This window comes from Aulostomus chinensis, chromosome 13 (assembly GCF_037954235.1).
Source record: "Aulostomus chinensis isolate RoL2024-O1b breed Wild chromosome 13, RoL_Achi_v1.0, whole genome shotgun sequence".
Taxonomy (NCBI): domain Eukaryota; kingdom Metazoa; phylum Chordata; class Actinopteri; order Syngnathiformes; family Aulostomidae; genus Aulostomus; species Aulostomus chinensis.
The window spans coordinates 16,347,255-16,374,872 of NC_141332.1; the positions used below are offsets into that span (position 1 = coordinate 16,347,255).

Sequence of the window (27,618 nt, forward strand, 5' to 3'; positions counted from 1 at the left end):
GGAGCGGACAGCACTGTACTAATTTGATCATACAAATCAATATACTGCATTACAGTAATGGAAATGACAGAATACGACACCGCAAGTACTCAACCCTCTGAATTCTGTTTCCGGTCACTTTTAAATCTTGTCCACAGATAGAAGAAGGAAACGTGTCGGGTTGTTTTTAGACCACTACAGAGCTCAATTTACGGCTAAGTGTGATGGGTAGTATGTGCATGGTGTCACTACAGGTTCAAGAGAGCAAAAAATAATGAGCGCTGTCTCTGCTGTGCAGAACTCTCCAGACTTTAGGAGGTCAAACTTCCTGGTATCATGTGACCACTCCAGTGGACAGACTGTGATGGGGAGCCGTATTAGTCCCCTCACAGCGGGATATACATCAGGTTACCCACAGGGGCCATTCTAATGAAAAACTCATGAGGTGTCCTCCTAAATGCTCGCTTTTAAAGCACAGCGAAGTGCCTGGTGGGGTTCCATGTTGTACAATAGGTGCCCTTTTTATTTTCTCACCTATTTTTCAAACAGCCTGAACCCTCCACTAAATTTTACTCTTATCCTCATCAGACTCAATTAACACACTTTTTTTTTAAATTTTTGAATCTAAGTGATATTCTCATTGCATTCTCAGAGAGACACAGCACACAAGTTTCTTGAGGGGTGTTTGGCTACAAACCTGATCATTACAATCCTAAACAGAAGCTGATATCTCAAATCACGATGAAGATGCCTGGTGACATTGATAATGGCTTTAACAGAAAAAAAGCCCAAAACTTTTGATTAAGATTCCAGCAGGCAAACAGAGTGATCAGGGCCAGAAAAAAGACGGCAGGTCATATGGCAGTTTTATGTTGATGCGTTGTTCCCACAATTTAATCCAGAGAACCATTCAGGGTAGAAAAGCTTTATTAAATTACTATCGCTTAAATAATGTTATCCTTGAATATAAATTCCTGATGGCCACAATAAGAAAATTGGAACAGTTTGAGCCTCAGGAGGATCCTGGGAAGTCTCAGTTTTTCTTTGCTTGAAATACTCTCAGCTTTAGTGGCTTTGGTGGCCTGAAGAGGGACGAGCAGCGCCAGGAAATCCCACAGCAGGTTTCTTTTAAGTCTGAAGAATTCCTGTCTGCAAACACCTCCGGTGCTCATCTTAACTTGGCATCTAATATATATATATATATATATATACACACACACACACACACACACACACACAATACATATATGCAGTATAGCAATCTTTGCATATCCCTCTATCACTATCTGTACTTCCTCCCAGTGTTCTTCCTCTTCAGTGCTCGTATCCAGGCAGGTAGAACCGGCCTGCGCGCTGGTGCTGACTCCTCCATCACTTCCGGGTCCACCTCAGACTCTTGCTCCAGCAGAGAATCGTTCTCTTCCAACGAGACCTCCTCTGAGTCTGTAGCATTCGGATCCAGCTCCACCGGTGGTATGGTTACCACCTCCTCTGAAAAATGAACCCGCCGATTCGCCTCGACTCGCCTCTGATCCAGAGAAGGATGCACAGAGTGAGAAAAGAAGTAATTAACGATATAATGTTTACGAGAAATCCCTAAAATGGCATTCACTTGGTACATTTTCAAATTATTTACCTCTCCTTCCTAAGAGAGTCATTATTTTGGTGGTGTTTATTTGCCTGTCAGCAGGATCACGCAAATACTATGAGTTTCATTTTTGGCAAACATTTTCTAAGACAAACTTTTTTTTCATGTATGTCAACTTCAACCTCCTCTATCAGTAATATTTTAAAATCTAATTCCACAGGAACGCACTGTGAGACATGATCACTTACCCTCTTTGTCAACATTTCTATAGAGGCCTCTGAATCATGGGATATGGAGTGTTTGAGGACTCCCCGGGGTGCTGGAACACAAGGAGAAGACAAGGAGGGAGACAGAGGCGAAGAGTTGATGGCGACTGAGGGAGAGACGTTATATTGATGCAAATCTCCGGTTTCGTCCATGGCATGAATGCCTGTTGACGATCCTCCTGGAAAACAGGAGGACAAAACTGAGTTCCTCCCCCCTATAAGTCACGGGTTAGCCACACCCATCAATCTGGAAAATCTTTCTTCTGTAAAGTATGAAGATGATGCAGTTGCTTAAACCTGTTTCTGCTGCATTCACGTATCTAGTCTGGTTAGTTCGAAGCTCCTCAACTCTTCCCTGATAATGTCTCTTCCTGTTCAGATAGGCTCCGCTCCTCAGTGTTGAATTTTCCAGAATATCTGCACGCTGCAAATATGCAAAGAAAACTTAAGGTAGGTCCTTATTGGTGATGAAGCTGATTGATTCAGCTAATTTCTGTGCATAAGAATAACAATAATAATAATAATGATAATAATAATAATAATAAAACGTTGCTTCACAGGCGACGTCTCACCTCCACGTCGTAATATGTTCTTGGGTGTCGTCCCGGTTCCCTCTCTTCACACTGCATGTTTGATTGACCATCCTCCATCAGCTCAGATCGATCACCGTGAACATCCTCTGCTTGTTTTCCTTCTGTAACGTCCATGCTGACTTGCTCCCTGCCGATGTTTGAAGCTGGTGATGACTCACTGCCCCGGAAGCTCCACTGGTGGTTCAAGCTTCCTGCTCGGCTCACAATTAAAGATGAATCCCGACCATCACGAGGATTTGGTGTGACTGGGGGTCGGCTCAGTGCTCTCTCACTGGCAGCGGTGGGGTTGAGGAACTTGGCCCACTCTTGACCTGTGACGATCTCCTCCAGTAAGCTGAACGAGCCGAGGCCGAACTCAAAGTCACCGACAGACCTGGAACGAAAAATACCTCAATTGGCCATCAGTTTCAAAATCCTGGACTGAAGAATGACCAGTCAGAACCTACTGAGCATGGGGGTGGAAGGGACAGCAGGGTGTTTTCCAGGCATAGACTCTAGTAAGCATCCTGCCCAGGTAGAAAAAAACCTGAATCCCACACTTATTTATGCTACCCCCTTTCCCCAAGCATGTCAGGTGTACGGTGAGAATAAATCATGTCAAAGAAGACAAATCTGCTGACATCCAAGCAAAAAAGAAAAAAAAAACATGTGTGTGATGTGTTGTGTTGTCTGGCTTCCGAACAGTGTCTCACAGATTAATGACACAAGCAGAATCAACCCTGCTGACCCGAAACAGACAAACGACGTAAGAAACGCGGCAGTAACAAATCAGTGAGCACAGCACGCTGTTGTAGTGGGAGAAGAGATCCATCATCCCTGCAGTCACCGACACAGCAGTTTAGTTTGGAGGCCTACGTTCACCTGCCCTGCTGCTGTTAATATTAAATGAAAATATGAAACCCACCCCAGTTGTTTCCAGTTTGAGTAATTCAAGTAAGCCTTCACAGTTACTCATCACCAAGTTCTTAACACGTTTCTGCCCAAATGTGACATGGATCAGGTGGACCCGATAGAAGTACTGTAAATGAAGAGTAAAATAAAACCGTGTAACTTAATGATGCCACTGGGTGGTGCTGCGACTAATCAAAGGGGTTTCTTCTTGGTCCAATCCACACCCCTCCATCAACTCAGCGATAACTGGTCTTTTCTTAATCCGCCTGACAGAAAAACACACGCCTTCAAAAAAAATGACCTCCCTGCAAGCAGCTTTATCCTATAATTAATGAGTAAGTGTGTGTATCTGACAAATGTCAAACACAAGTATTTTGCTAACATCATTTCATGAACATTTTCTGCTTCATCATCATTCATGTACTTTAACCTTTAGTTTGAAATACTGTACTTTATACTCCAATGTATTTATCTCATAATTACAGTCGAAATATTGAAACAGTAACCATGTATAATAATAATCTAGAGTTATACAGTAAATTCAAAGATCCCTGCTGAACTTGAAATACTTTTAATTCACTCCACCAATCCATCAACAGTAAAGTATAGTTTAACAAAAACATACATGAGGGCGGTTCGGCACCTTTTGAAACTTTTATTTTATGGAATATACATTTGTATTGAATTGTGAATCCAGGACTTTAACTTAATATGGTCTATTGTTACTCTGCAATATTGCAATTATTACTTAGCAAAGGTTTGAGCAAATTTTCCTTTTTCTCCTTGATAATGTTCCTTTATAAAGTTGTTTTATAGGAATGTGGGATATTTTTTTTGCCAATGGTGGATATTTACTGATTTACATATTTGTTTATATGGTATTCATATATAACATTCTTAAAAAAAAAAAATCCTGAATTTGAAAAAGAGCAGCTTTCCTGTACTTCTAAAACATTTGTAAAAGATCAGATTGTATTTCTAATATTTTCTACCACTGCTGATGAGCAGAGAAGAAGAGGCTATCAGCCATCACAGTGATACAGATGTAGTTAATTACATACCTGCTGGTACCAGTGACTTGCTGGTATGACTGCGCATCCCTAATTTACTGAAGGTTTGATTAGAGTGGCCTGATGATAGGTGCTGTCAGTGACACAGACGTGTTTGCCGCATCGGGTAAGAAAAATACCAGTCTGACAAATGTCAGTTGTAGTTGGAAATGTTTCCAAAATATCTCACATATCTTCGTAGTGTCGACGACAGGAGTGAATGTTTAGCTTGTGTCACGCTGACTGCTGGACTAGTTTGAATGCATTTTCACTTCCCTAGGACGGCCTTTTAGGTGATTACCTGATGTGTGTGTCACCGGTGGCGTCCTCTGAGTGTGAGGCAGGGGTTTCAGTGGGATCGGTGCTGTTTAATGACGGCGCGGTCTTCTCTCCAGCCTTACTGGATGAGTTGATCAGATTGTCTGGTGCCAGCAGCTGATTCTGTGGTGAAATCTGCTGAGAACAACAATTACTTGTTCATTTTTTTTTTTTAGTTTTGACAAATAGAATGTGAGCCTGATTAGAGCGCTCAACTCACTTGCTCATTCGTCTGCTCTAGCCTGTCCTCCTCTTTGACCTTTTTGCCCAAACTCCCCCGCCTGTCCATCCACCTCTCCTTGATCTTCTGAGTCCACCTCCTGGTTTTATTCTCGGAGGATCGCTGTTTCCTTCTAAACATGTTGCTGGCTGTATTTTGGCTCATTGGAACCATCTGCATGTCTTTAGTTTGAGCCAAAGATCCTCCATTTCCCACATGCAACACTTTTTTTTCTTGACCTTCCGTGTCAGGATCTGTTGTCTTCAATGACCATTCATATATTCTGGGTCTAAACCCCTGGTTCTGGTCCTGATCCTGTCCGATGGCTGTGTCTTTATATCCAACTATATTTCTCAAACTCCCTGTTGCCTCTTGTATTTCTCTATCAGTCCTCTCAGAGGAAGGGCTATCAGCATTGTTCTGTAATTCCACAGGAAACAGTTGCCCTGTTCCCATCAAGCTGATCCCAGACACTGTCTTCTCACCCCTGTCAGTGTCACTGTTGTCTTTCTGGGAGGGAAAGGAAATGTGACCACTATCCTGGTCACCACTGTGAACTGGTTGTAGTTTTTCTCCTTCTTTATGGCCAAAGCTACCATCCACAGCTGAGGGGACACCATTTGTAGAAATGCTGTTTAGTTTGTGGAGCTCGGAGGCTCCACTCGCTCCATCTTTCCCCCACATGGTTGCAGTTGGTCCATCTGTGTGCAGACACGCCTGCCTCTCTCTGCCTGGCTGGAGCTTCAGTCTCTGCAGCATGGACTGCAGCAAGGCCTGACTGTCTCTTGGGTTGTCTGACTGAGACATCTAGGAACAAAACTTAAGCGTATTCAATCCAAAAATGTATTAGTCCATGTGAAAGATGAAACAGGGTCAGAATCTCTCCAGTCTTATGTGATATACAGCTTAAAACAGAAGCTGGAAACCACGCCAGACTACATGGACTAAGAGTGAAACATGTCGCCCTTCAGTGGTAAGAGGTGCCCTGCGATGGCTGTTCCATTCAGTTTCCATGATCTTTTCTCTCGTTTCACAACCTCAGTGTCAGGGTCTCAACTTCAATGTCAAGTTTCTCAGCTTCAGTAACATCCACTTTCCTCCTCAGCTTAGAAAGTTATTCCACATTTTCTTCGTGAGCTGTTTCTTCTTGTACATCCCGTTTTGTTGCATCTCTCAAGATTCTAAAACGAAATCTGTTTCTTGTGTTGCTTCAGAGCTGCTCCAAACACACGTCCTCCATGTTGCTCCAGCATTTTCAGAAACATCTGTAGTTTCAATCCACAGAAATTGTTTCACCTCCTCTTCAGACATAATAGGAGGAGAAACAGCGTATAACAGCGTTCCTCAGAGTATGAACACTGAAGCAGACCAACAAGAAAGACCAGTGAGGCAAGATAATTGTGCATTGACAGTCTCTCTCTCTCTCCCTCTCTCTCTGGCCACTTTTCTATTTGTCCTCCTCCCTATTTGCCCCTATTTCTTTCCCTGGTTGCCTTTCTCACACATGCACACCACCCTCTTTCCTCCCACCATGACCCCTGAATGGTAATTACAGGGCATTCTGGAGAGCACTAGCTATTTCTGTACTTTCAGAATGTTAGAAAAAAAAATGCCTTCAGTGACCTTTTGAGTTCAGGAACTCTGCTGTCTTTCTTGGTGAACTAAAAATATGAATAGGTCTTAACTGTTGGTGGTGAAGAATATGGGCTTATTCAGATTCAGTGAAACAACAGCACAAAATTGAAAAGGGTACTCCAACAAAATCTGCCAGATACTAATGTTTTTCAACTAGATTTACAGATTGTAGAGTTAAAACATAAATTAATTCATTTTAAATTTTATTTTTAACTTCTATATTGATCATAATGTAAACTGAAATTGTTTTTTGGCATAAAAAGGACAAAAGACAGCCTACACACACAAGTAAGAGAAAAAAAATGATTAAAGCCAGATTTATATGATGAAAATTAATTAAATATATTGATCAGATTGGGTGTTTTGCAAGTGAATCAAACTACTCAGATTTTCATATAACATAATGCTCTGTCATGAATATAAAGTATGTCTTGCAAGGGTTTGGATAAACACTCGGCAAAATATAGAATTATTAATGAATGTGTGATCCTAAATGTGTGTAACCAGGATATTCAGGTATCAAATAAATGCAATGAATTAAAAAGTGCCCAATCCACCTCTAAAATAACAGGTTAAATCTGCGAAGACTATTCTTCAATCAAAGGACCCTCCTTCTCTCGATGTTTTGAAATTATTGAGAATTATTTACTGTAATGATACTTTTGTCACCCATCATTCTTATTGACTAGATTCAAGAGTAACACGCTAACATAAACGTCTTCAGGGTGCATTGTATCCAAAATCTACTACTTTCAACTGCAGTCTACTGCACATGCGTGCAGTAAAACACGCCCCTTAGACTTCCCGTCTCTCTTATTGGTCCATAGTACGGAACCGCATGATGGCGGCGTAAACAACGTTACACTCGGCGCTAAACACTCCGTTGGGTCGCTATCGCGTTTGTTCTCAAAAGTAAAGCTCCTTCAGACGAAGTATGTGTACAGTGCAAGGACACTTTCCCCCAGTGTGGAATTGGCCAACGGTTTCCTTCTCCCTTGCGTTTAGGTGCTAGCTTCGGCTAACTTAATTCGTAACCTCGGTTGCTAAATTAACATTAACAGTACTTTACGGAAATGGACTGCACCGTTACGGGCTGGAACGTAAAAGGTAGCAAATATTTCTTCCCCTTTCTGTGTATTAAGTAACAGCAACCTACTTCTGTTAGTACGTCATTATAATGCTCTCTCTCTCTCTCTCTCTCTCTCTCTCTCTCTCTCTCTCTCTCTCTGTGTGTGTGTGTACCGTTCAGTGCTGGCCAAAGCCATCCACTCCCTGTCCAGGGTCGGTGATGAGCTGTATGTAGAACCTCAGGATGACGGGGTGAGCTTATCTGGTGGCGCACCAACACTTGCTCCTCCTCTCATGGTTTTGACGGGTTGTTTCCCGTATGAGGCACTTTTAATAAAAATGACTAACGTGTGTGTGTGTGTGTGTGTGTGTGTGTGTGTGTGTGTGTGTGTGTGTGTGTGTTTCTCTGTCTTGTAGCTGTCCCTGCGGTCTGTGAACTCCTCTCGGTCGGCATATGCTTGCTTCCTGTTTGCACCACTCTTCTTCACCAGGTGAAAATTGTGTGTTATGACGGAGTGAGCATCATCTTTATTTTTTTTTCTGCCATCTAGAGCAACTTCACTTCACTACTTTTTTTTTCCCCCTCCATGTTTTATTCACAGATACGCCATTCCCAGTGGGCACACCTTCCGCTGCAAGATGTTAATAAAGGTGTGTTAAGAGAGAGCAATCCTAAATGTGCATCAGTGAATCGTTAGCAGTTTTAATTCGAGCTGTCATTATGAAGAAAGATGGCAACACTTAGCTTGGAAAAAGGCAACTTTTTATGATATTTAAATTTACTTTAGTTTTGTTTTTCATGCGGAATCTGCATGTTTTGACCCTTGGTCATTAATTTCTCTCCATTGCTCCCCAGCTTTCACAAAGCACATCATATCTGGGTGTCAGAAATGACGGGAGAGGATGTCCAGTGCAACCAAGTGGTCTTATTACAATTAATGTATTAAAATAGCCAACATTGCAAGAGTTGATTTAATCTCCACCCTTTACAAGCTGATTATTAAATGGTCCTTGGCTTTCTGATATCATCTTAAATGCTGTCTTTCCTGTCATGATGCCGCTGTGGTTCAGCCTTTGTGGTTAACGTTCTTGCAACTTTTGCAAAACATTTGTGTTTTCTTGTTTGAACTTGGCACTCATTTTTCAGGTTAACACATTCATCACCAAGCAGCTGTGTTGCCACGTGTTTAAAAAGTGAGACCCTTTTTGAGTCACAACTCCCCAGAGTCATCGTGTTGGTTCTTGGGAACCCCCGCCCTTTAGTGCACACTGAAATTGTTTGAGTAACAGAACAAATGATGACTTCCATTTTGGCTCTGGATTTTAGGTTTATTTAAATAAATAAGCATTTAAAAAGCATAGAAATAAATGCATCGTCATATAATGTAGGAAACTGGGTGTGTTGATATGTAAAAATTAACACTATAGCTTTATTGTCTTTTAGGTCTTAGTTGAAGAACTGTTTTCATATTTTAAAGGCAGGTAATGTTTGCCTTTCACACTCTTAATAAGATTCTATGCCAGTACACACGATAATTAATTAACATGATTAACACCAGGATATTGCAGGTGGCAATGACATTATTTTATATATGTAAATGTTCTCATGAATACTCAGAGTGTGCAGGCAGTGTTCAGATCTCTGGCATCCTTGGAGAAAACGGTGGAAAAGTGTCACATTGCGTTAGACGAGCAGAAGAACCGCCTCACCTTCACCCTGCACTGCAAACACGGTATGCCGATTCACTTTCTCGATCATTTACTGACATTGTTGGATGTCAGTTTGTCGAATCTCACTCAGACTGAATGTTTTATTGATGGAGGCACATCCTGAAGTGTTTCTGTTGTGTTTTCTTTGCAGGTTTGTTGAAGACACACAACCTGTCATTCCAGGACAGCGAAAGCTTGCAGGCGGTGTTTGATAGGGACTGCTATGCTAACGTATTTAGAGCCCAGCCCAAGTTAGTGAAATGTTCCTGAAATTCCTTTTCAAAAAACTGGATATTTAAAAGTGTGGAGAATGTTGTCCCTTAAACTGCTGATGGAGATGCAACTGCAATAAACTCAATAATCGGCTCAGCAAAGTGTTTCTTTGACTCTGACTAGCTCCTGTTTGTTTCCTGTCAGGCTGCTGGTGGACACAGTGGTGCATTTCCCCCCGTCTCTGGAAGAAGTAACCATGTCAGTGAGTGATGCGCGGATGTGGGTCAGGAATCACGTGGAAGACGAAGCTGGTGAGGCGCCTCTGCTCTCCGTATTTGTACTTAAAAATAAGAAAAAAGTTGTTTTACAAACTGCTCTTAGATTGTTTCATTTATCACTTCATTTACAGGCTAATTTAATGTTTACAATTTTAAAAAAATCAGTAATTGCTGTCTTTTTCTTTTTACATATTGCAGTAAAAAGAAGTGATGAACCTGTAGTGTCACTGTGATGTAACGAGGACTTGTAGTTAAGTCTTGGCTGTTTTAACAGAGTTCGTAAAGTTTATTTCACTTTCCACTTTTGTTCTTTTTCTATTTCCTGCCTCAGAACAGTCCAAAGCCATGCTGACAGAGTTGTGTCTTGCGTCAGATGAGTTTGACCATTTCGCTGTAAAAGCTCACAACAGCATCACTTTCTGTCTGAAAGAGCTCCGGGTGAGGCACGACGGAATAAAAGAACAAGATTAATCTAGTTGTAGAAAGGGGAGGAGAGCTGTAAGAACTTTTTAGCCATATTTTGTGGTTTGAAGACATCTTGCTTTGCCATCATTTCTCTTGCAGGGTCTTTTATTATTCGCAGAATCTACAGGTCTCCCAATTTCTATGTACTTTGATGAGCCGGGCAGGTGAGCATATTCGCAACTGTGATCATGTAATTTTTATCACACATGTCACCTTCGTGTACTAACATGTACATTTTGTGTGTATCAGTCCAGTGGTGCTATCAGTAACAGACAGTGTCCTGGAGGGGAACTTTGTTCTGGCCACGCTCTCGGATGATGCCAGCCTCCATAAAAACAGCGGCAAAAGGTAACAAATAGAGAAAACTAAAGCAGCAGTTTGTCAGTGAAACAGAAAATGATCAAAGTCAAAATGAAAGTAAAACTATTTGGCTGATAATTAATGTTCATCTTTGACAGGTAGGAAATTCTACACTTTTATTCTCAAAGGTACTACGCCCCCTGGTGGCAGATCAAAGTGCTCAGCCAATACTTTGAAATCTGTTGCATCTTCACTCATCAGCGAGTTAAATGCGGATTGTTTCCTTCCTGGAATCAGACATAAACTACAAATATGACTTTCATAATCATATTCAACTCAAATGTTACTTCCAGTGTTTCCCAGCCAACTGCCAAATATAGGAGAGAGATGCATGATGTCGTGCATTTGGTATGGTCCCTATGGAGTTTTGCTATGAAAATTGACTCTGTACACATTTTATATGACTTTATTAAATTGAAGGCAGCTGAATCATTAAAAAGGAATCCATTTTTTTCCCCAGGAAGACTTTTTGTTTTATTTTCTTCCTCATTTATGTCATATCTCTCTCCCTTACTCATAACCATCTGCTCTGCTGCTCAGAGGCCGCACGCCACCGCCGCCCCCTCCTGATGACTTTATGAATGATGACATAGATTCTTACCTCATCGCCATGGACACCAGCATTGCGCCAGGTCCGTCATCTGTGGGTCCACCCACATCAACATTGGCTAATCCTACATGTTCGAAACCGCCTGATGTATCCAGTCATAGAGCGCTGCTACGCCATGGAGAGGAAGAGGAGGAGGAGGAGGACAGTGATACTGATGGACCGCCCAACAAGAAGGTTTGGTTCAGCTTTTACAGGAAGTGAAATGATACTTTCCACCTGCAAAAACCTGTCTTGCAAAGTTTATTTGTCTGATTTCTGGTCAAAAATTTAATTTGACATGAGACAGAATTACACAAGTGTTATTTATGGAGGATGAAGGAACTTGTTTTTTAGGGCTAAGCAATTTTATCAATTCTGCAATATATATATCGATATTTTGTTTCCCTAGAGAGGATAGATTTTTCTGCTGCAAGTATTGATACATTCAGCCCCATTCCCATGTCCTGCACTTTGCAGGAAGTAGTTCCCGTTTGCATTCCACATGTACTCCCTGCAAAATCTCTTATCTGTCGTAGCCTGGGCCCATAACCTGTTGGCAGGCTGTATTCTCCTGCAGCGGCGATGGATAACTGTCGTTTGGCTAGAGTCGTACTAATCACTACCACTCGAGCTCTCTGGAGAACAACAACCGTCTTTTATTCTTCGCTCATCAAGGCAAAAAACAAAGTCGACAGTGAACCCTGGTGGGCTCCCAGTGGTAACTACAACAACCTGAAATTCACAGTACAGAAGCACAGTCACACATAACATGTCCTACCTCAACATAGACGTTTAAATAACTGCTAATAGACGTCTATTTATGGACGTCTAATTGACGTCTATTTACAGATGTCTAATTGACGTCTATTTACGGAGGTCTATTTATGGATGTCTAATCGACGTCCAATAGACGTCTATTTATGTGGGCCACTTGCTCTTCCTTTCGTTCAAGGCGTTTCCTCGGCTCACCGATGTTAGCTTGCTACTTTAGCTGGTTGTGGTAACTGCCGCAGTTCCCGCCTGCATTTCACATGTACTCCTTGCAAACTCTCTTATCTGTTGTAGCCTGGGCCCATAACCTGCTGGGAGGCTCTATTCTCCTGCAGTGAAGATAGATAACTCTCGTTTGGCAAGAATCGTACTCAGTGATCCCTCTAATTTCTCATGTGTCTGGGCATACACACAAGCTTCCTGAGCACACTGAGGATCAATGTGAGCAACATCAGTTGTGCAGCTGTGGCCACACACCTGTTCAACACCAAGGAGCATAGCAAGTTACATGGTTTATTAAAAGAATCAAATTACAGCAGCAATTTCTGTTAGTTTACTTTTAATATTTTCAGGGGTTCACAACTCAACCGCTGAGCTACTGTCACCGTCTCTTATCTCTGCTGCACTGTTTTTAGCGAGCTAACCTGCACAGTGCCACAGCGCATATGGGCAGGCCAGATACACAAGCACTGTCAATGCTATGATTGCCTGCGTAGCCTAAGTGAACCGTATCGTATCATTGGCTGGACACCTGTCACTCACCAAATTTATGCGCTGCGTAGATTTTCTGGTGCTCTGAGAATGTGCGCAAGTGTGCAGTTTAGAGGGAACATTGGCGGTGAGTGTAAATCCAGCGCTTGCATGCTTAAACACAGATGTGTGGGAGCATTTTGGGTTCAAAAACAAAAAGGAAAGCGTCGTACTACTATTACTTAAAAAAAACAACAAGAAGTTCATATAAAAATATTGTTTGTCTTGGAGGACAAAACTAAAGAGGTTAATGCAAATTGTGGAAAAGCGAAAGGAAACCGATACCTGAAGATGAAAAGAATTACCAGGATTTTCCAATCCCTCAATTGTGTTGCCATTTATTTTAGTTCAACTCAAAACTTTATTTTCCAAAGTATCCCAAAGAAGAGGAACACAGAGCTCGAACATGGCAGACACATAAATTATCAGCAATGTGTTGAAGTCCTCAAAAATTCTAATGTAATGGGTTTTAAAAGCCGCTTAAAACATCTCACCATCCCCTGCACTCACTCTTTACCCATACACAATTAGTTCCCAACCACCAGGAAACTACAGGATGTTCACAATCTGTAAATCTGCCGTGATTATTTTAGGATACACAGATGATTCGGGCAATCAGCAAGAGGGTGTCAAGTCACAGATTTATTTAGGTGACAAACCAGCAGAAAAAAAGAAATTCCACTCTAAAGTTTTTTTTCCCCGTGTCATCCTCACACAGTTCTGTTCCTTGTTCTTTGGATCGGTTCTTCCTTCGTCCCCTCAGATGATGACTCAGCCGCTGACGAGTCAGGAAGTGCTTGCCAGTGACAGTGAAGATGACGCTCCAGTGGACTGATGGAATGCGTGTGTTTTACACCACGTCTCATGGATGAGCCTCGAACTCTTCCAACCTGAACACATGCTGGGTTGTTGTTTTGGGGTAAATTATGCAAAGACTGCCTACAGTCCAGACCAGGACCAGCACTTCTTTTGTATAATAGTGTGCTCCATGTTTTTTCATTGGACAATAATGTGAATAGTGAACTCATGGCATCATGAGAAGCACTTCCTGTTTGTTTTTGTCTTCAAGATGCAGTGAATGAAGTTCCTTTGAATAAAAACAAACGTATTTTTCAAACAGAAGAATTTATTTATTTACATGTAAAAATGTTCAAGTCTAACAAAGCTGTCAACTAGTCCTTCAAATCCTCGCGACCACCTCGAGGGGATGAGGAGACTGTCAGTCAAAAGTATGATTGATCGTAAGAAGCAGAATATCTGAATGTCTGTGAGTGTGTAAGCCGAGGTGTTCCATCGCTGCCTTTCTCTCTTTGCACTTGGAAACTTTTCCCCCTCGTCTGCGGTTTCTTTCTCTCTCGCTCCTTCTTCTTCAGCTCCTTCTCCCTCTTCTTCCTTAACTTCTCCTCCTCTTTCTCTCGTCTCTCTTGCTCCCTCTTCTTCTTCCTCCTTTCCCTGGAGCTCAGTTTTTTCTCCTCCTCTTCTTCCTTGATCGGTTCCACCACTTCTGTTTGGTCACCACTGAAGTCCTGAATCAAGATTTTGGGGACTTGCATTTTAGATGTCCCCTTATTCTTTCTGGGCTGCTCTCCTTTCAGCCTGCGGAAGAGACTGAAATGTTTAGAGGGGCGGAGCTCTGGGATTTCCACAGGGATTTCAGGGGCTGCAGTGTTTTTAATTTGTTCTGGGTGATTTGTGTCAGACTGCTTTGTTTTCTGGGGGCTGGTGAAGAGATCGTCAGAGAGCCGACATGCTGATCTGGACACACGGGAGCTGGAGGACTTGCGGATGCAGACGTCTCCGGAAGAGAGGCTGCCGCTGCGCCCGGACACTTTAGTTTGGCCGCTATTACTCGACTCGGAGTGGCAAGAATTGTTGTCTTTTGTGTTTCTGGCTGTTTCAGTTTGTTCAGGACAAGTGGACGTGTCATTCTCTCCTGCGTTTACATCGGGATGCACGATGACCTTGCTTGGTTGTGAAGGTGCGCACTCCTCAGCAGGTCCTAATTCCACTGTGCTTGTTTTCCCATCAAGCTCAGCAGAGAGGATCAGTCCGGGATGTGAACTCTCATCCTCCAGAGGTGCTACAGAGTCAGTCACCTCCTCATTCACCAGAGTTTCTGTAGCCGTCTCTTCCACTTGTGTCCCACAGGAGCTGGATGACCTCTTGCAGACATCAACAGAGGAGAGGCAGCTGCTCTGCTCAGATTCCTGTGTCAGGCTGTTGTTACTCAGCTCACTGTGGAAAGAATCCTCTGTGTTTTGGACCTGTATGTCTCTGTCTGTGTGACTTTGTTCAGAAGACGAGGAGACGTCGGTGTGTCCTGCTGTGTTGTCTTGAACATCTGTTGTTTTGTCTTCATCCCCGGGATACACCATGACCTTGCTGTGTTGCGGTGCTGCACACTCCTCTACGGTTCCTATTTCTACTATACATGTTTCCCCATCCATCTCAGCTGTGAGGTTCACTACTGAAAGTCCCTCTTCCTCGTCCTCCTCTTCCTCCTCCATAGGTGCTACAGAGTTGGATTCCTCCTCAATCATCTCTGGCTCTGTTGACATTTCTTCCACGTGAGCGCAAACACTGTCCAAGTGTGCAACGGATGGTACACTCACTTCCTCATTTTCTTTTTTAGGCTCAGAAACCATTGTGTCACTTTCTGTCTCTGACTGCTGAGAAACAACGACATTGCTCAGCGTCTTCGTGTCATCTGCATCAGGTTCATTTTCATCAGTGCTTTCAGGTGAAGATGCAAAATCTGATTCTGTAACTTCGAGAGGAAAATGACTGTGTTGTTCTGCATCTGTTTGTACATCCGCTGCTAATTTCTCCTGTGTGGCGGTGCTGTCTTCTACTGTTTCCCTGTGAAGGTGGGACTCCTCTCTCATGTCTGCTAATGATTCAGCACTGATGTATTTTGCCTCTTCTTGCTGTTGTGTTTCTGTCTCTACAGCGTTTTCAATAGTTTGAAAGTCAGACTCTATTATTAATTCTGTGACCTGTTGCACATTTTCTGTCTCCTCTGATTTCACATCAGTCAGTCCCTCACTTGTGTTAGCAACCACTTTCTCCACTTCGACATCTTTCTCTACCTCCGTCTGGTTTTTGCCTGCAGCCTGTTCCCTCCCTGCCAACAGTTCAACTGTGCCTCCTCGTGTGTTTTGTCCCTGGGTGTCCTGCTGATCACTTTGCTGTCCCTGACACCCCAGCTCATCTTCTTTGTGATCAGCTGGCAGAGGTAGATTCGAAGACACAGATTCAGCTGGTTCTGTCTTCACAGGTGTGTCTTCCTCTGCTGAGTTTGCCGTCTGTTCTGATTTCCTTTCCTCTGATTCTCTTTGTCGGCTTTCATCATTTTCCATTTCTTCGATTTGCGGTTGAACGTTTTTTGGTATTTCGACATGTTGCGTTGATACGTTCTTGAGTTTCTCCTCTGTCTGTTCAGTTTGTCGTGTAAGTTTTAACTCACTCTGTTTGTTATGCTCCCCTAGAAAAAGGTCTTCCTCCTGCTCCTCGTTCCAGCTCCTCCAGTCGTCCTTCGCACCCATCGACAAATGCCGAACAACTCTAGTCCCCCCCGGTAGCTCTCTTCCCTTCCCCCCTCTCCACCATTTTTTATGAAGGAGCGAAGGAGATAGCGAGATGGTGGATGCTGAGCGAGCAACAGGCACAGACAGGTTCCCTCTCTCTCTCTCTTTCCTGTCCGTTTCCTCCTTGCTGTGGTGCGCCCTTGCCCATGCCATCTGGTATCCTCGGCAACGACCTCTGGGGTCAAAGGTGGATTTAGGTCTGTCTTCTCTCCACTTTTCTAAGGTCTTCTCCATGTGCCTCTCCAGATCTCTGGCTGACAGTGGCACAGAGCAAACCTGAGACAGGAAGAAACATTTTTAAAAAGTGTTTTTTTTTTTCATCTTCTGTTCCGCTTATCCATTAAGGGTCGTGGGGGGGCTGGAGCCTATCCCAGCTGACATTGGGTGAGAGGCGGGGTTCACCCTGGACGGGTCTCCAGTCCAGGGTGAACCCCGCATGGCTTGCAGGGCCATCAGAAGCAATTAGGGGTTCAGTATCTCACTCAAGGATACTTCAACATGGTCACCAGGGGAAGTGAGGATCAACCCAGTGACCCCTTGGTTGCTAGGCAGCCACTCTACTTCTGGGCCATGCCACTCATTTTTGTATTGTTTCACCACAAATTGACAATAAAGTATGCAAGAAAAGCTCTGATTTTGTGTTATTTTCCTTTCTGGACATGCTTATTTTGTACTTATTACAGAATAAGCTCATGTTCATACCTCTGCTACGAAGGCATCATCATCCTCCTGGACCTCCTCTCTGACAGCCCTCAGCCTCTCCAGAGTCTCCAATTGTCCCTGGCACTGCTTCCTTTGTTCAGCCCGGCCCAGTACCCGGCGAACCAACACCACTGCCACCTGAAGAAGCACCCGCACCCCTACGCAACAGAGGGTGGGTGTTGGAAAGGCCTTGATATTGCACATGGAAATATAATAAGTCTGGATGTCATTTGTAGTGCAGCAGGTACCATAGCAGAAGAAAAGGTCCCAGACTCGCAGCAGTGTGTTGAAGGGCAGGTGGCGTGTGAAGAGACACATCAGCCAATCTGTGGCAAACATGAGGGGTTCCACCCCGTGGTGCTGCAGGTGTTTGTGTGCAGATGGACACGTCCTCTTTAAAACCCAGGTAAGCACGGCTGCATCAAACAGGACTCCCTCCTACACAGTATGAATAATCAAACTATTCAGGTGTTTCTGGTTCAAATACAGCCTGAGTACATTATCTGACTAAAGAGGTTCTGATGGTCTTCCTCACCAGTAGGGGGCTGTAGTATCCAGGCAGGTACTGCTCACTGATCTGCACCAGACACCAAAAAGCCTCCTGCCAAGGTCACATGATGCAAGATGATACATGAGATGACATCAATATTATAAATGCGTTTGAATAACAAAAAATTCAGGTTGGCTTCAATTTATTTTATCAGAAGTTTAAATGATCAGTACCTCAGCAGGCATGTTCATCAGCAGAACTGCAGCCACGGGGCCTTGAGCCTGGCAGTAACCATCTTCTGGTTGGTACTGGGTGTAGGCTTTCAACACCCGGAACAAGCCACGCTGCCTATGCACACAATGTAAACCACACAAATCAAAAGTTACCTTTGATTTGAAAAGCTGAATATAAAGTTAGAATGCTGCCAGTCAGTCTAGTTTCTAGGAAGATGGAGGTGGCAGGTGAGGAACTGATGACTAAAGACACTGCAGGTTGGCTCTGTTGCAGACCCGTTACCTACCCGTGTCCATCCTTGGACAGGAACATCTCATGGAAGGGGAATTGCCGGTTCAGGTCTCTCTCAATAATATCCACCCAGTTCTGAAGAGCGGGCTGTGAGTCCAGAGACTGGGACAGAGAAAGTCACAGGTGAAGCATCTACAAGCCAGGAAAGAGTTTTCCTGTTTTGCATTTTTTAAATCCATCCATCCATCCATCAATTTTCTTCCGCTTATCCTGTTAAGGGTCATGGGGGGGGGGGGGGGCTAGAGCCCATCCCAGCGGCTTTCGGGTGTGAGGCGGGGTTCACCCTGGATGGTCAATTTCGAGTATCAATCAGCCTCGTCCCCTCTTGATGTCTTTGGACTATGAGAGGAAGCTGGAGTACCAGAGAGAACCCACACAGGAACAGGGAGAACATGGAGACTCCACACAGAAAGATCCTGTGCTGGAGCCAGGACTCAAACCCGGAACCTTCTTGCTGTGAGGCAACAGTGCTGACCACTGCACTACCAATTTTTTAAATCTGTAAGTAAAATAGACTTGACGGATCGGTTCAAACCAACCACCTCTGCACTCAAATACAGATGCAGAGCACATATGTTTGCAGCAACAGATAGAGTATCAGAGACTTAAGAGCACGGTTGTTGACCACAACACCCATATGAGACACAGTTGCACTTGTTCTGAAGCTGAGGAGCAGAAAAAGACATCGTGGACACTGACAAGAACACAAGCTTTATCTCATATGTTAAAGTTAAAAAAAAATAAGCTGTGATTTTTCAGCTATGGCTTTTATTTTTGGAAATTTACTAAAACATGAGTACAAGTGAATCAAACTGGATCTATATCATGTTAAGGTGTTTGAAACACATCCCACATCAAAAATGACTCATGCTTGTTTAAAAAGTGCTGTGATTACTGCAGTAACAACTACATGTGTCCAAATGGCAGCTCAATCATTTATTAATTCTTTAGACCTCCATCACTAACTTTTTTTCAGTTCATCCTTGAGTCCCATTGGATGTTTAAGCCAAATTTACAAAAAAAAAATCCCCATAGGTCTTCCAGATATTTTGCACAAACAAAAATGAACAGACAACACAGAAGCCGACAGCAGGAAAGGAGCCGACACACACTGCTTCTATAGAGCCCAGAATTGTGTGCTGCACCACTGGTTCCAGCCATTGCTGTTAATGACCACAGTGAGACTGAATTTTTTTCAAACCTTGTAAAGGTGTTGGTTGTTCTTCATCCTGTCAGAGGCTCCACACAGCAGGGGCCAGCACTTGGCCCTGAGGGAGGCCGGGATGCCTTTCTGACACTGCACTTTGACCTGGTGGCAACAAGGATGCAGGATCAACTCAGAGCAGAGAGGCAGCAACACGGTTCTACTTAGTGGAGGAAGCACAGGCACAGTAAATTCCTGTTTCATTTAGGTGTCACAGTGATTCATGACTGTGTCAGAAACCTGAACGTGAGGCTGCAAAACTGGATTCAGCCATCATTACTAATGAATCTCCTTTTTTTTCCAGGATATTCAATAACTTTTGGTATCTAAGATGAGACACACCTTACTGGTCCTCTTCAACAAAATGTGCTCCCATTTATCTATGATGCTTATCCACTTGGCCTCCCTCTGTCTGACCAGCTGAGGATGTGGACCCACAGTTCTGACATAAAACAAAACATAAAACAAAAGGGAATCAGCTTCTAAACCAAACAAAAATGGATGTGAGCTCTTTCACATGTGGTACAAACAATGACTGAAACTCATCATTTCAGTGGAGACCTCTAAATGTGCAGCTGAGTTGCAGCATGGATGTTTGTGTGCTACAGAGAAGCAGCACGTCGAAAACAAGACAGGAAACAGGAAAACCACACAGTAGCGGTAGGAGGTCTCCATGGCAACAGCTCAGGATGTTATCAATGAGGAAAGCGTAAAGATGACTGTTTTTCACCTTTGATCCTCTACTGATTTAGAGTTTATGAAAAAAAAAGTGAAACACCTGAAGCGTTTCTGTGTGTTCTGCTACAGCATGAATTCTCAAACATTTCATTTACAGTCTTCTCAGCTAACATTCTTCTTTGACATGAAGAGTAACAGTTTTGTAGGTAACCCAAAGATTGTTACTCTTTTACATGTATATCACTCAAATTCCATAACAGCACTATAACAAGCCCAAAATTCTCACCGGGCGGTAGATCCATCGGTCACAAGAAAGCCAAACCGGTCTGTCTCAGGTTCCAGACTAACTTCTGACCCCGCATCTGATCCAGAACTGTCCTCCTCACTGAAATTCCTTTGAGCTGGGCCTGTTGGACTCAACATCTTACTGAGAAAGAAAAAAAAAGAACCCAAATGTCATTCAGAATATAAATCAGGTTGGAATTTATTTAGACCTATGTACCCTGAAATCACAGTTTACGTCACTGTGCACTGTGTCCTGCTCTGTAATCTGGATTAATACCTTCAATAATACGATTTACGGGCTGCACGGTGGTGCAGTGGTTAGCACTGTGGCCTCACAGCAAGAAGGTTCCGGGTTCGAGTCCCGGCTCAGGCACGGGATCTTTCTGTGTGGAGTTTGCATGTTCTCCCCGTGTCTGCGTGGGTTCTCTCCGGGTACTCCGACTTCCTCCCACAGTCCAAAAACATGCAATTTGGGAGTAAGCTGATTGATACTCTAAATTGAGGTAGGTATGAATGTGAGTGTGAATGGTTGTTCGTCTCTCTATGTTGGCCCTGCGATGGACTAGCGACCTGTCCAGGGTGTACCCCGCCTCTCGCCCGTTGACGCTAGGATAGGCTCCAGCCCCCCCACGACCCTTAATGTGTAGGAATAAGCGGAAGATGACGATGGATGGAATACGGTTTACCAATTCTGCCCGCACTTCAATAAATTGGGGCTTTTAATGTTGCGGTTAAAAGCAGTGTGGAAAGTTTTTGATGCTGATATCCGCTGCTCTTCTGTGTTTCGTTAAGTTATTTAGACTATACAATTAATACATCACGGTATTTTGTCATCTTCAATTTGACGTCTGCTGGCAACTGCCGTTGCATTAAAGTCATACAAGGCAACTTCCTGCTCTGAAATTAACAGCACAGACATCTATGAAAATATGCATTAAAAATGAATTACCTTTAACATGTCCGTCCTGTTTGTACCCTCAATAAAGGAGAAATGTAAAGGCCTCTTGTGATGGGAGGAAGACACGCTCTCTCTCTCTCTCTCTCTCTCTCTCTCTCTCTCTCTCTCTCTCTCTCTCTCAACTTCCCTCAAACACAACGTGGAAGTCAACTTGGCTCTATGCGGTCTGTCTTAACGGCTATCGTGACGATGTGACAGAATGAGTAAGTTTTGAGAAATTTTTGCCCTTCTTCTTGTATAAAATGTATTTTTGCGCCGGAAACACCACACTACACCAAAGACAAAGACACAATGTAAATAATAATAATAATAATAATAATAATAATAATAATAATAATAATAATAATAATAATAATAATACAGTTGTTCCGCAACTTTCCAACTAAGTGGGAAATTAACGAGGGGCCCTGAATGCAGCTTGAGTGTAACTGCGCAGTTCAGGGACCGGTGACTCTCATCACTACCTTCTTGTTGATATACTCACCAAAACTCGTGATAAAGGTGAGTATAAATGATGCTAACGAGGACCTTAGGAGCAACTGTTGACGACACATTTGAATTTTAATAATAGCCAGCATGATGAGCTGAATTAGCTTGTTCTGCTTAATTATCGTAAACTAGCAAGTACGCCATTAATGACATGATTTAGTCTATATTATCAAGGTAGGCGATAATTAGTTGTCTAATTAAGCCATATCATACTTGTGCTGTAAATCAGGAATTTTGTTGTGACGTAACAGCAGAGAATTGACAACTAATTGTAATTTAACGACGCGTTCGAGGACTTTACTTTAAAAACAGTAAATGAGAATTGCTAAGTAACCCACCTAGAGTTGTAGAGGAATTAGTAAAAGGTTAAATTGCTGCAAAATCGACTACATGAAGTCAGTCGCCACTCTCAGATCAGCTGAACACACTAGCTGCGTGTGCCAGATGTGATTCTTATGTCTTTATCAATAGTTGTAGCGAGATAATAGCTGTTATTTTATAAGTTTCATGGACATGGCTAAGCTGCTCTCCTCGCAATATTGGTAACCATCTCAAACTCAAGCTTTAATTGAGTAGAATCGGAATGTTTCCATTATTCCCATTCCTTCGGCATACCGTAAATGTTGCAAACGGCTGACGTAATACCTGGGATTTGGGGCGCGAGATTATAGGATGCATGTGCCCAGTCAGATGGGCAGTCTGCACCCCCCCCCCCCCCCCCCCCCGCGCGCGCGCATTTTGTGAAAAGGCTTTCTGCTGGTTGTGCTTTTGTTCTTTTCATCACTTTTTAAAAAATGTGTCTCTGCTCAGATGTCTGCTGCCCTCAGTCTCCGTCTGCTCAACTGCTACTCAAAACCAGGTACTTTAATCACGAAGCAGACATATCAGTAAACGCTAATTAGAGTTTAAATGGAGGCATTAAATTACATTTGTGTGTCTTCAGGCACATTTGGAAGCAGCCCTGCTTTCCCAAGGAATTTCAGTATCAGTGTGATGAGAGAGGGTTACAGTAAGTAGTCCAACACACTAGTAACTATCATACTGTATCACTGGTACTATGAACTGTACTACATTCTCAGTGGAGTGACCACATACCTGAGAGATAATACACACCTTTCCCCCTCCATTCTCCTTCTCCATGCAGAGTACGTGAATGCTCAGGAGCTGCGGACAGACCTGAGGTCCATCACTGACCGGGCTGCTACCACTCTCCTCTGGACGGAGCTCTTCAGAGGTCACACTCACTCTAATTCCCATGAATGTTGTCTGTGTCTCGTTCAGGGATGAAGGTTTAGGTCCAGTTTCATCCAAGAGATGCGATATAAGATCAGGAATATTAGAATGAGGGGCTTTGACTGACATTATTCGCAGATCGGATATCGGCGTCTCTCCTCTTCAAGCAGGTGGACAAACCGCAGTAGACAGAGTCTGTAACAGGCTAGCTAACCTTTAGCATATAATGTTTGAGTTGAATTTGACCAAGGAATTTATTCCGCTTCTAAGAAAGTGTGATTGTGATTGTAAAAGTTGAACCATGCGGTGACAGAGAAAATATTACAGCCGTGAGCATATGATGATTGAGCTGCAAAAAAAAGTGTGTGGCCTTTTCTGAATGGGGCTGTAGAATCTCGACCTTGTTTCCCAGATGAAGACAAACATCTCTGAAATAAATGGGAAAACATATCTTTATTTTGAAGTAAAGTTATACAAGCAAAATTGCATAGTCAATATTAAAATTGACAGTCTCCCTCTTAAAGATTGATGTTGTGCTTTCCAACTTGTGTGTTCGCCAACCCAGATGGACCAGTGAGGATCAGTGATAGTGCTGATCCAGATACCTGCCCGTACGCCGTGCTGGATCATGAACTCATCGAGTCGTTTTAAGCTGTTCTCTTCTCTGGAAGACCTTAAATGAATTTCTTCAAATTTGGCAGAAATGTTCACTGAGACTTCAGGATGAAATGAAAAATTTTTCGGTGGTCAAAGGTCGAGGTTAACTGATAGGCATGAACGGCGGAGGCGTCCAACTGCATGATGTACATCGTAAACACAGTCCATCACTCCTTTAGAGTTGTGACACGGTCAAAATCTACAACATGGTTGATGTCAGTCAGATCTCCCATTGATTCTTCATCCTCTCTCACAGGTTTGGCAATGACCATGAGTTACCTGTTCCGTGAGCCTGCCACCATCAACTACCCGTTTGAGAAGGGTCCTCTGTCACCACGCTTCCGTGGAGAACACGCCCTCCGCCGCTACCCTAACGGAGAGGAGCGCTGCATCGCCTGTAAGCTCTGTGAGGCCATCTGCCCCGCTCAGGTAAACACACACACACACAGACACCCCCTTGTACTTATATCTGTGTGAGGACTTTCAGTGACGTAATACATTCCCTTGCCCCTCACCCTAAACTTAACCATCTCAACTAACTACCTGACCCTAACCTTGACCCTAAACCTAACTGGAACCTGATTCTAACCTTGACCCTTAAACCAAGTCTTGACCTTCAAACGGCCCTTTGAAGATGTGAGGACCGGCTAAAATGTCCTCATTTTCCAAAAATTTCTTCACTGTGTTGGTTAAATACATATTCTAGTCCTCAACATGTAGCAAGTACAAGAACACACACACACACACACACACACACGATTCATCAATTAAATCCAAATGGTGCGTTGTAATTTTTTGTTGTTGCTTCATGTCAAATGTAGGGTTTAATGTGGCTCTGTACAGTTTATTTGATGTCATTCTCTGATTTTTTTGTTAAATTTAAGAAAATATACATATATAATAAAGATGATAATAAATTTACATGTTCTCTTTTGCAGGACACATTAATTATAAAGGACACTTCTAAATGGGATTCATGGGATCTCATTTTTTCATTTTTTGGTGAAATTTGATAACAATAAAACACACAAAAGACAAACGAAAAAAAAATTAAGCCCTAGATGTTAATTTTACTGATTCGTTCTGCATTGTCTCTCTCTGTCTCCTATGAACGCGCCATACAATGAATCTACTCTACACAACATTAGCTACATTGAGCACTTTAAAAAACGGGTTTTATTGAAGTGAAGTTAGTATAAGTTTTGTAGCTAAATTGCTGTTGCTAACACAAGAATGTTATACACAAAGTGAAATCTCTATTTGGATCTCAGGCCATCACCATTGAGGCGGAGACTCGCGCTGATGGCAGCAGGAGGACGACCCGCTACGACATCGACATGACCAAGTGCATCTACTGTGGCTACTGTCAGGAAGCTTGTCCTGTTGATGCCATCGTTCAGGTCAGAACACACACACACACACACACACACACAAAAGAATGTTGAAATTGTGTGGAATGCCCCTCTCTCTCTGTCAGCACCGACTATTGCAGAACGAATATGAAAATCAAAGGGAAAATCAAAAGCAAGGGGAGGAAGGTCAATCATGTGCCGCCAAGTCCAACACAGATTCCTTTGAGAAGAGACTTCAAAAAGTGCCTCATTTTCCTCATTTCTAATGAGCCAAGATTTTTTCAGATGTCATCTCCACCAGAACAGTGTTGTCTAACATTCCTAGAATATTCGGTGCAGGAAGAGACGGAGCGGTTCATCAAGTCCATGGCTTGTATCACGGTTTAAGGGTCACAGTTTCCCATTTGGATTGCTGGGTCTTTGCTGTTTTTCTACCAGTCCAATCCTTCCATATTTCAGCATCACATCTGTCCATCATCAACCACTTACCCTGCTTCCCCGCTGTGCACGCCCCAGCTGTCTCAGCATCACATCCATAGTCTAATAATCCAGCATTTTGAAAACAAATCATTCTCAAGAACTGGACAGCATTCATGTACAACCTGATCTAACATTTGTCTCCATGTGCAACCAAAAAAATACACATGCAGAGTGATCTTTGGTTTTATTTAACGATTGGAGCATTTTTTACTGTTAAGTGTAACACACCTTCAGACAGTCACTGTGTAGTTAAGGGGTTTTGCAGACTTTAAGGGTGTTCTAGGAATTTTAGGAAATAATTTAGGGGCTATTCCCTCTAGAATTCCTCTATGAAGTTGCTATAATGTTACTTAAGATCGTCAAAACATTCTGAAAATGTGACAGAAGCACCTGAAACATTCCCAGAAAGCACTAAGGGGGGCTTAATGTGGGTGTGCTATCAGGCGATGCACTTTGCACAAGCGATGTGTCTTGATCACAGCTTGTTCTTTGGATGTACGATTTGTAGCCAAGAAATATTTCCACTACAAGTTTCCACATAACCTATAGACAACCAAAAAAAAAAGGTTAAATCTCTGTATGTCTGTCTTGACAACTGTTCATCCAGTCAACATCAGACTTTGTGTGTGCATTACTGGTGCTTGAAGGAAGAGCAGCGCTGACTTTCAAGTGTGGCATCTGAGGGGCTCAGGGCCGGGGATGAAAACCAGGGAGACAGTCAGAGATATTCAGAACCTTTGAATGGCAGGATTTAATCACCAAAAAAAAAAAAATTGTATGAGAACTTTTCCAATGTCATTAAGATTTCTTCCACACAAGAAATCGTTCAATGCTTTTTCCTCAATCCTTCCATCAGGGTCCAAACTTCGAGTTCTCCACAGAGACACATGAGGAGCTGCTGTACAACAAGGAGAAGCTGCTCAACAACGGGGACCAATGGGAGCCCGAGATAGCAGCCAACATCCAAGCCGACTACCTGTACAGGTAGACTGGCTGCTGTGTCTGTGCACTGCCGGGGGAAGATGTTAAAAATAATAAAAAAATATAACCACTCCTCCTGTGCATTAAAGAGATTAACCGTAGCTTTACAAGTATTCCTTATCTATACGCCGCACAATAAAAGCGCACAATAAGTTATCTTTTGTTGAGGTGGATGATATTGCACTGACGTTGTTGTTATAGTTTGTAACCTAACGCACAATCTGAGAGATTAATTTGATGCAATTAAATTGTATGGGATTTTATAGCCAGGGAATTTGTGAAAGAGTATATTTATGTAATTTCACAGAAGTGAGTAAAACTTTGACATAAAGCACATTTTAAAACTTAAACTGTTGTTGCATGGAAATTCATTCTGATCAATAAAGTAATTGATAAATCAAAAGATAAGTCATGTACTTACCTTTGTACTTGAGTAGAGGTACATTTATTTGAGCCATTTATCAAGAGAGAAGGTCATGTTATCGTTATTTCAGCTTTAAAAACATGAGAATTTGTTGCTTTAATTAGTTTTATGTCACTGAAAGTGTATCATGACTTCTGGAATGTTGGTCTGCACAAATAGCCTGAGGACTTCACCCTCGAGCTTGGGATGTGTAGGGAATTTTCAAGAAGGTCTTACCATTTTTTTGAAATAATTAAAAAATATTCCAGCTTCTGCCCAGTCAAAACAAAGTGCCTCCATACTGCTTGTCAGGCAAATTCAAGAGACACTCCACATTGGTCACCCATGTCTTTAGCTCCACAGCTTGCCACCATTCACTTCAATTGTGACTGCAACACCGATCCATCCATTTTCTATCGCTTATCCTGTTGAGGGTGTAGGGGATGGGGGGGGGGGGGGGGGGGCTGGAGCCTATCCCAGTAGCCTTAAGGCGAGAGGTGGGGTTCACCCTGAACGGGTCACCAGTTCATCTCAGGGCCAACACATAGAGACAGACAACCATTCACTCTCAGAGTCACACCTACAGTCAATTTAGAGTATCAATCAGCCTCGTCCTCTCTTGATGTCTTTGGACTGTGGGAGGAAGCTGGAGTACCAGAGAGAACCCACGCAGACACAGGGAGAACATGGAGACTCACACAGAAAGATCCCGGAACCTTGACTGCAACATGTTTTACTGTAAAACTCAAATAGTGTTTTGTTTACTATCAAGAAACTTTCCCATATCCCTTTATGGACATATTTTGACATTGCGCATATGTGCACACTCAGGTCCCTGACTAAAGACGTGT

General features: G+C 42.9%; 4 protein-coding genes across 9 annotated transcripts; 2 read left to right on the top strand and 2 right to left on the bottom strand.

Annotated features, from left to right (window-relative positions):
• Nucleotides 1–877: 877 nt before the first annotated feature.
• On the bottom strand, nucleotides 878–7,894 carry LOC147251182 (uncharacterized). 4 transcript variants are annotated; one of them, XM_086221659.1, is made up of 7 exons: nucleotides 7,782–7,894; nucleotides 4,905–6,262; nucleotides 4,668–4,819; nucleotides 2,406–2,799; nucleotides 2,131–2,257; nucleotides 1,816–2,012; nucleotides 878–1,507 (listed from the first exon to the last, which is right to left on the bottom strand). In XM_086221659.1, the coding sequence occupies exons 2-7, from the start codon at nucleotides 5,709–5,711 to the stop codon at nucleotides 1,262–1,264; spliced, it is 1,923 nt and encodes a 640-aa protein (XP_086077785.1). In that variant the 5' UTR covers nucleotides 5,712–6,262; nucleotides 7,782–7,894; the 3' UTR covers nucleotides 878–1,261. The 4 variants fall into 4 exon arrangements, with proteins under 4 accessions (XP_086077785.1, XP_086077786.1, XP_086077783.1 ...); XM_086221660.1 differs by having other exon boundaries at nucleotides 1,816–1,997; nucleotides 4,668–4,822; XM_086221657.1 differs by having other exon boundaries at nucleotides 4,668–4,822.
• Nucleotides 7,371–13,842, top strand: rad9a (RAD9 checkpoint clamp component A). Its single transcript, XM_086221661.1, has 12 exons — nucleotides 7,371–7,646; nucleotides 7,789–7,859; nucleotides 8,025–8,098; nucleotides 8,210–8,258; nucleotides 9,226–9,340; nucleotides 9,469–9,568; nucleotides 9,735–9,841; nucleotides 10,140–10,246; nucleotides 10,373–10,437; nucleotides 10,523–10,621; nucleotides 11,174–11,417; nucleotides 13,462–13,842. Exons 1-12 carry the CDS (start codon nucleotides 7,613–7,615, stop codon nucleotides 13,576–13,578), a joined length of 1,182 nt encoding a protein of 393 aa, XP_086077787.1. The 5' UTR covers nucleotides 7,371–7,612; the 3' UTR covers nucleotides 13,579–13,842.
• On the bottom strand, nucleotides 13,414–22,343 carry tbc1d10c (TBC1 domain family, member 10C). 2 transcript variants are annotated; one of them, XM_086221656.1, is made up of 10 exons: nucleotides 22,307–22,343; nucleotides 20,216–20,356; nucleotides 19,594–19,693; nucleotides 19,249–19,356; nucleotides 18,043–18,149; nucleotides 17,756–17,870; nucleotides 17,568–17,633; nucleotides 17,281–17,470; nucleotides 17,033–17,190; nucleotides 13,414–16,606 (listed from the first exon to the last, which is right to left on the bottom strand). In XM_086221656.1, exons 2-10 carry the CDS (start codon nucleotides 20,350–20,352, stop codon nucleotides 13,967–13,969), a joined length of 3,621 nt encoding a protein of 1,206 aa, XP_086077782.1. In that variant the 5' UTR covers nucleotides 20,353–20,356; nucleotides 22,307–22,343; the 3' UTR covers nucleotides 13,414–13,966. The 2 variants fall into 2 exon arrangements, with proteins under 2 accessions (XP_086077782.1, XP_086077781.1); XM_086221655.1 differs by lacking the exon at nucleotides 22,307–22,343 and adding an exon at nucleotides 21,164–21,264.
• Nucleotides 20,539–26,770, top strand: ndufs8b (NADH:ubiquinone oxidoreductase core subunit S8b). Of its 2 annotated transcripts, XM_086221663.1 has the most exons (8): nucleotides 20,539–20,717; nucleotides 21,201–21,375; nucleotides 22,472–22,520; nucleotides 22,605–22,670; nucleotides 22,806–22,895; nucleotides 23,808–23,980; nucleotides 24,823–24,951; nucleotides 26,240–26,770. In XM_086221663.1, exons 3-8 carry the CDS (start codon nucleotides 22,472–22,474, stop codon nucleotides 26,369–26,371), a joined length of 639 nt encoding a protein of 212 aa, XP_086077789.1. In that variant the 5' UTR covers nucleotides 20,539–20,717; nucleotides 21,201–21,375; the 3' UTR covers nucleotides 26,372–26,770. The 2 variants fall into 2 exon arrangements, with proteins under 2 accessions (XP_086077789.1, XP_086077788.1); XM_086221662.1 differs by lacking the exons at nucleotides 20,539–20,717; nucleotides 21,201–21,375 and adding an exon at nucleotides 21,574–21,673 and having other exon boundaries at nucleotides 26,240–26,766.
• Nucleotides 26,771–27,618: the final 848 nt, after the last annotated feature.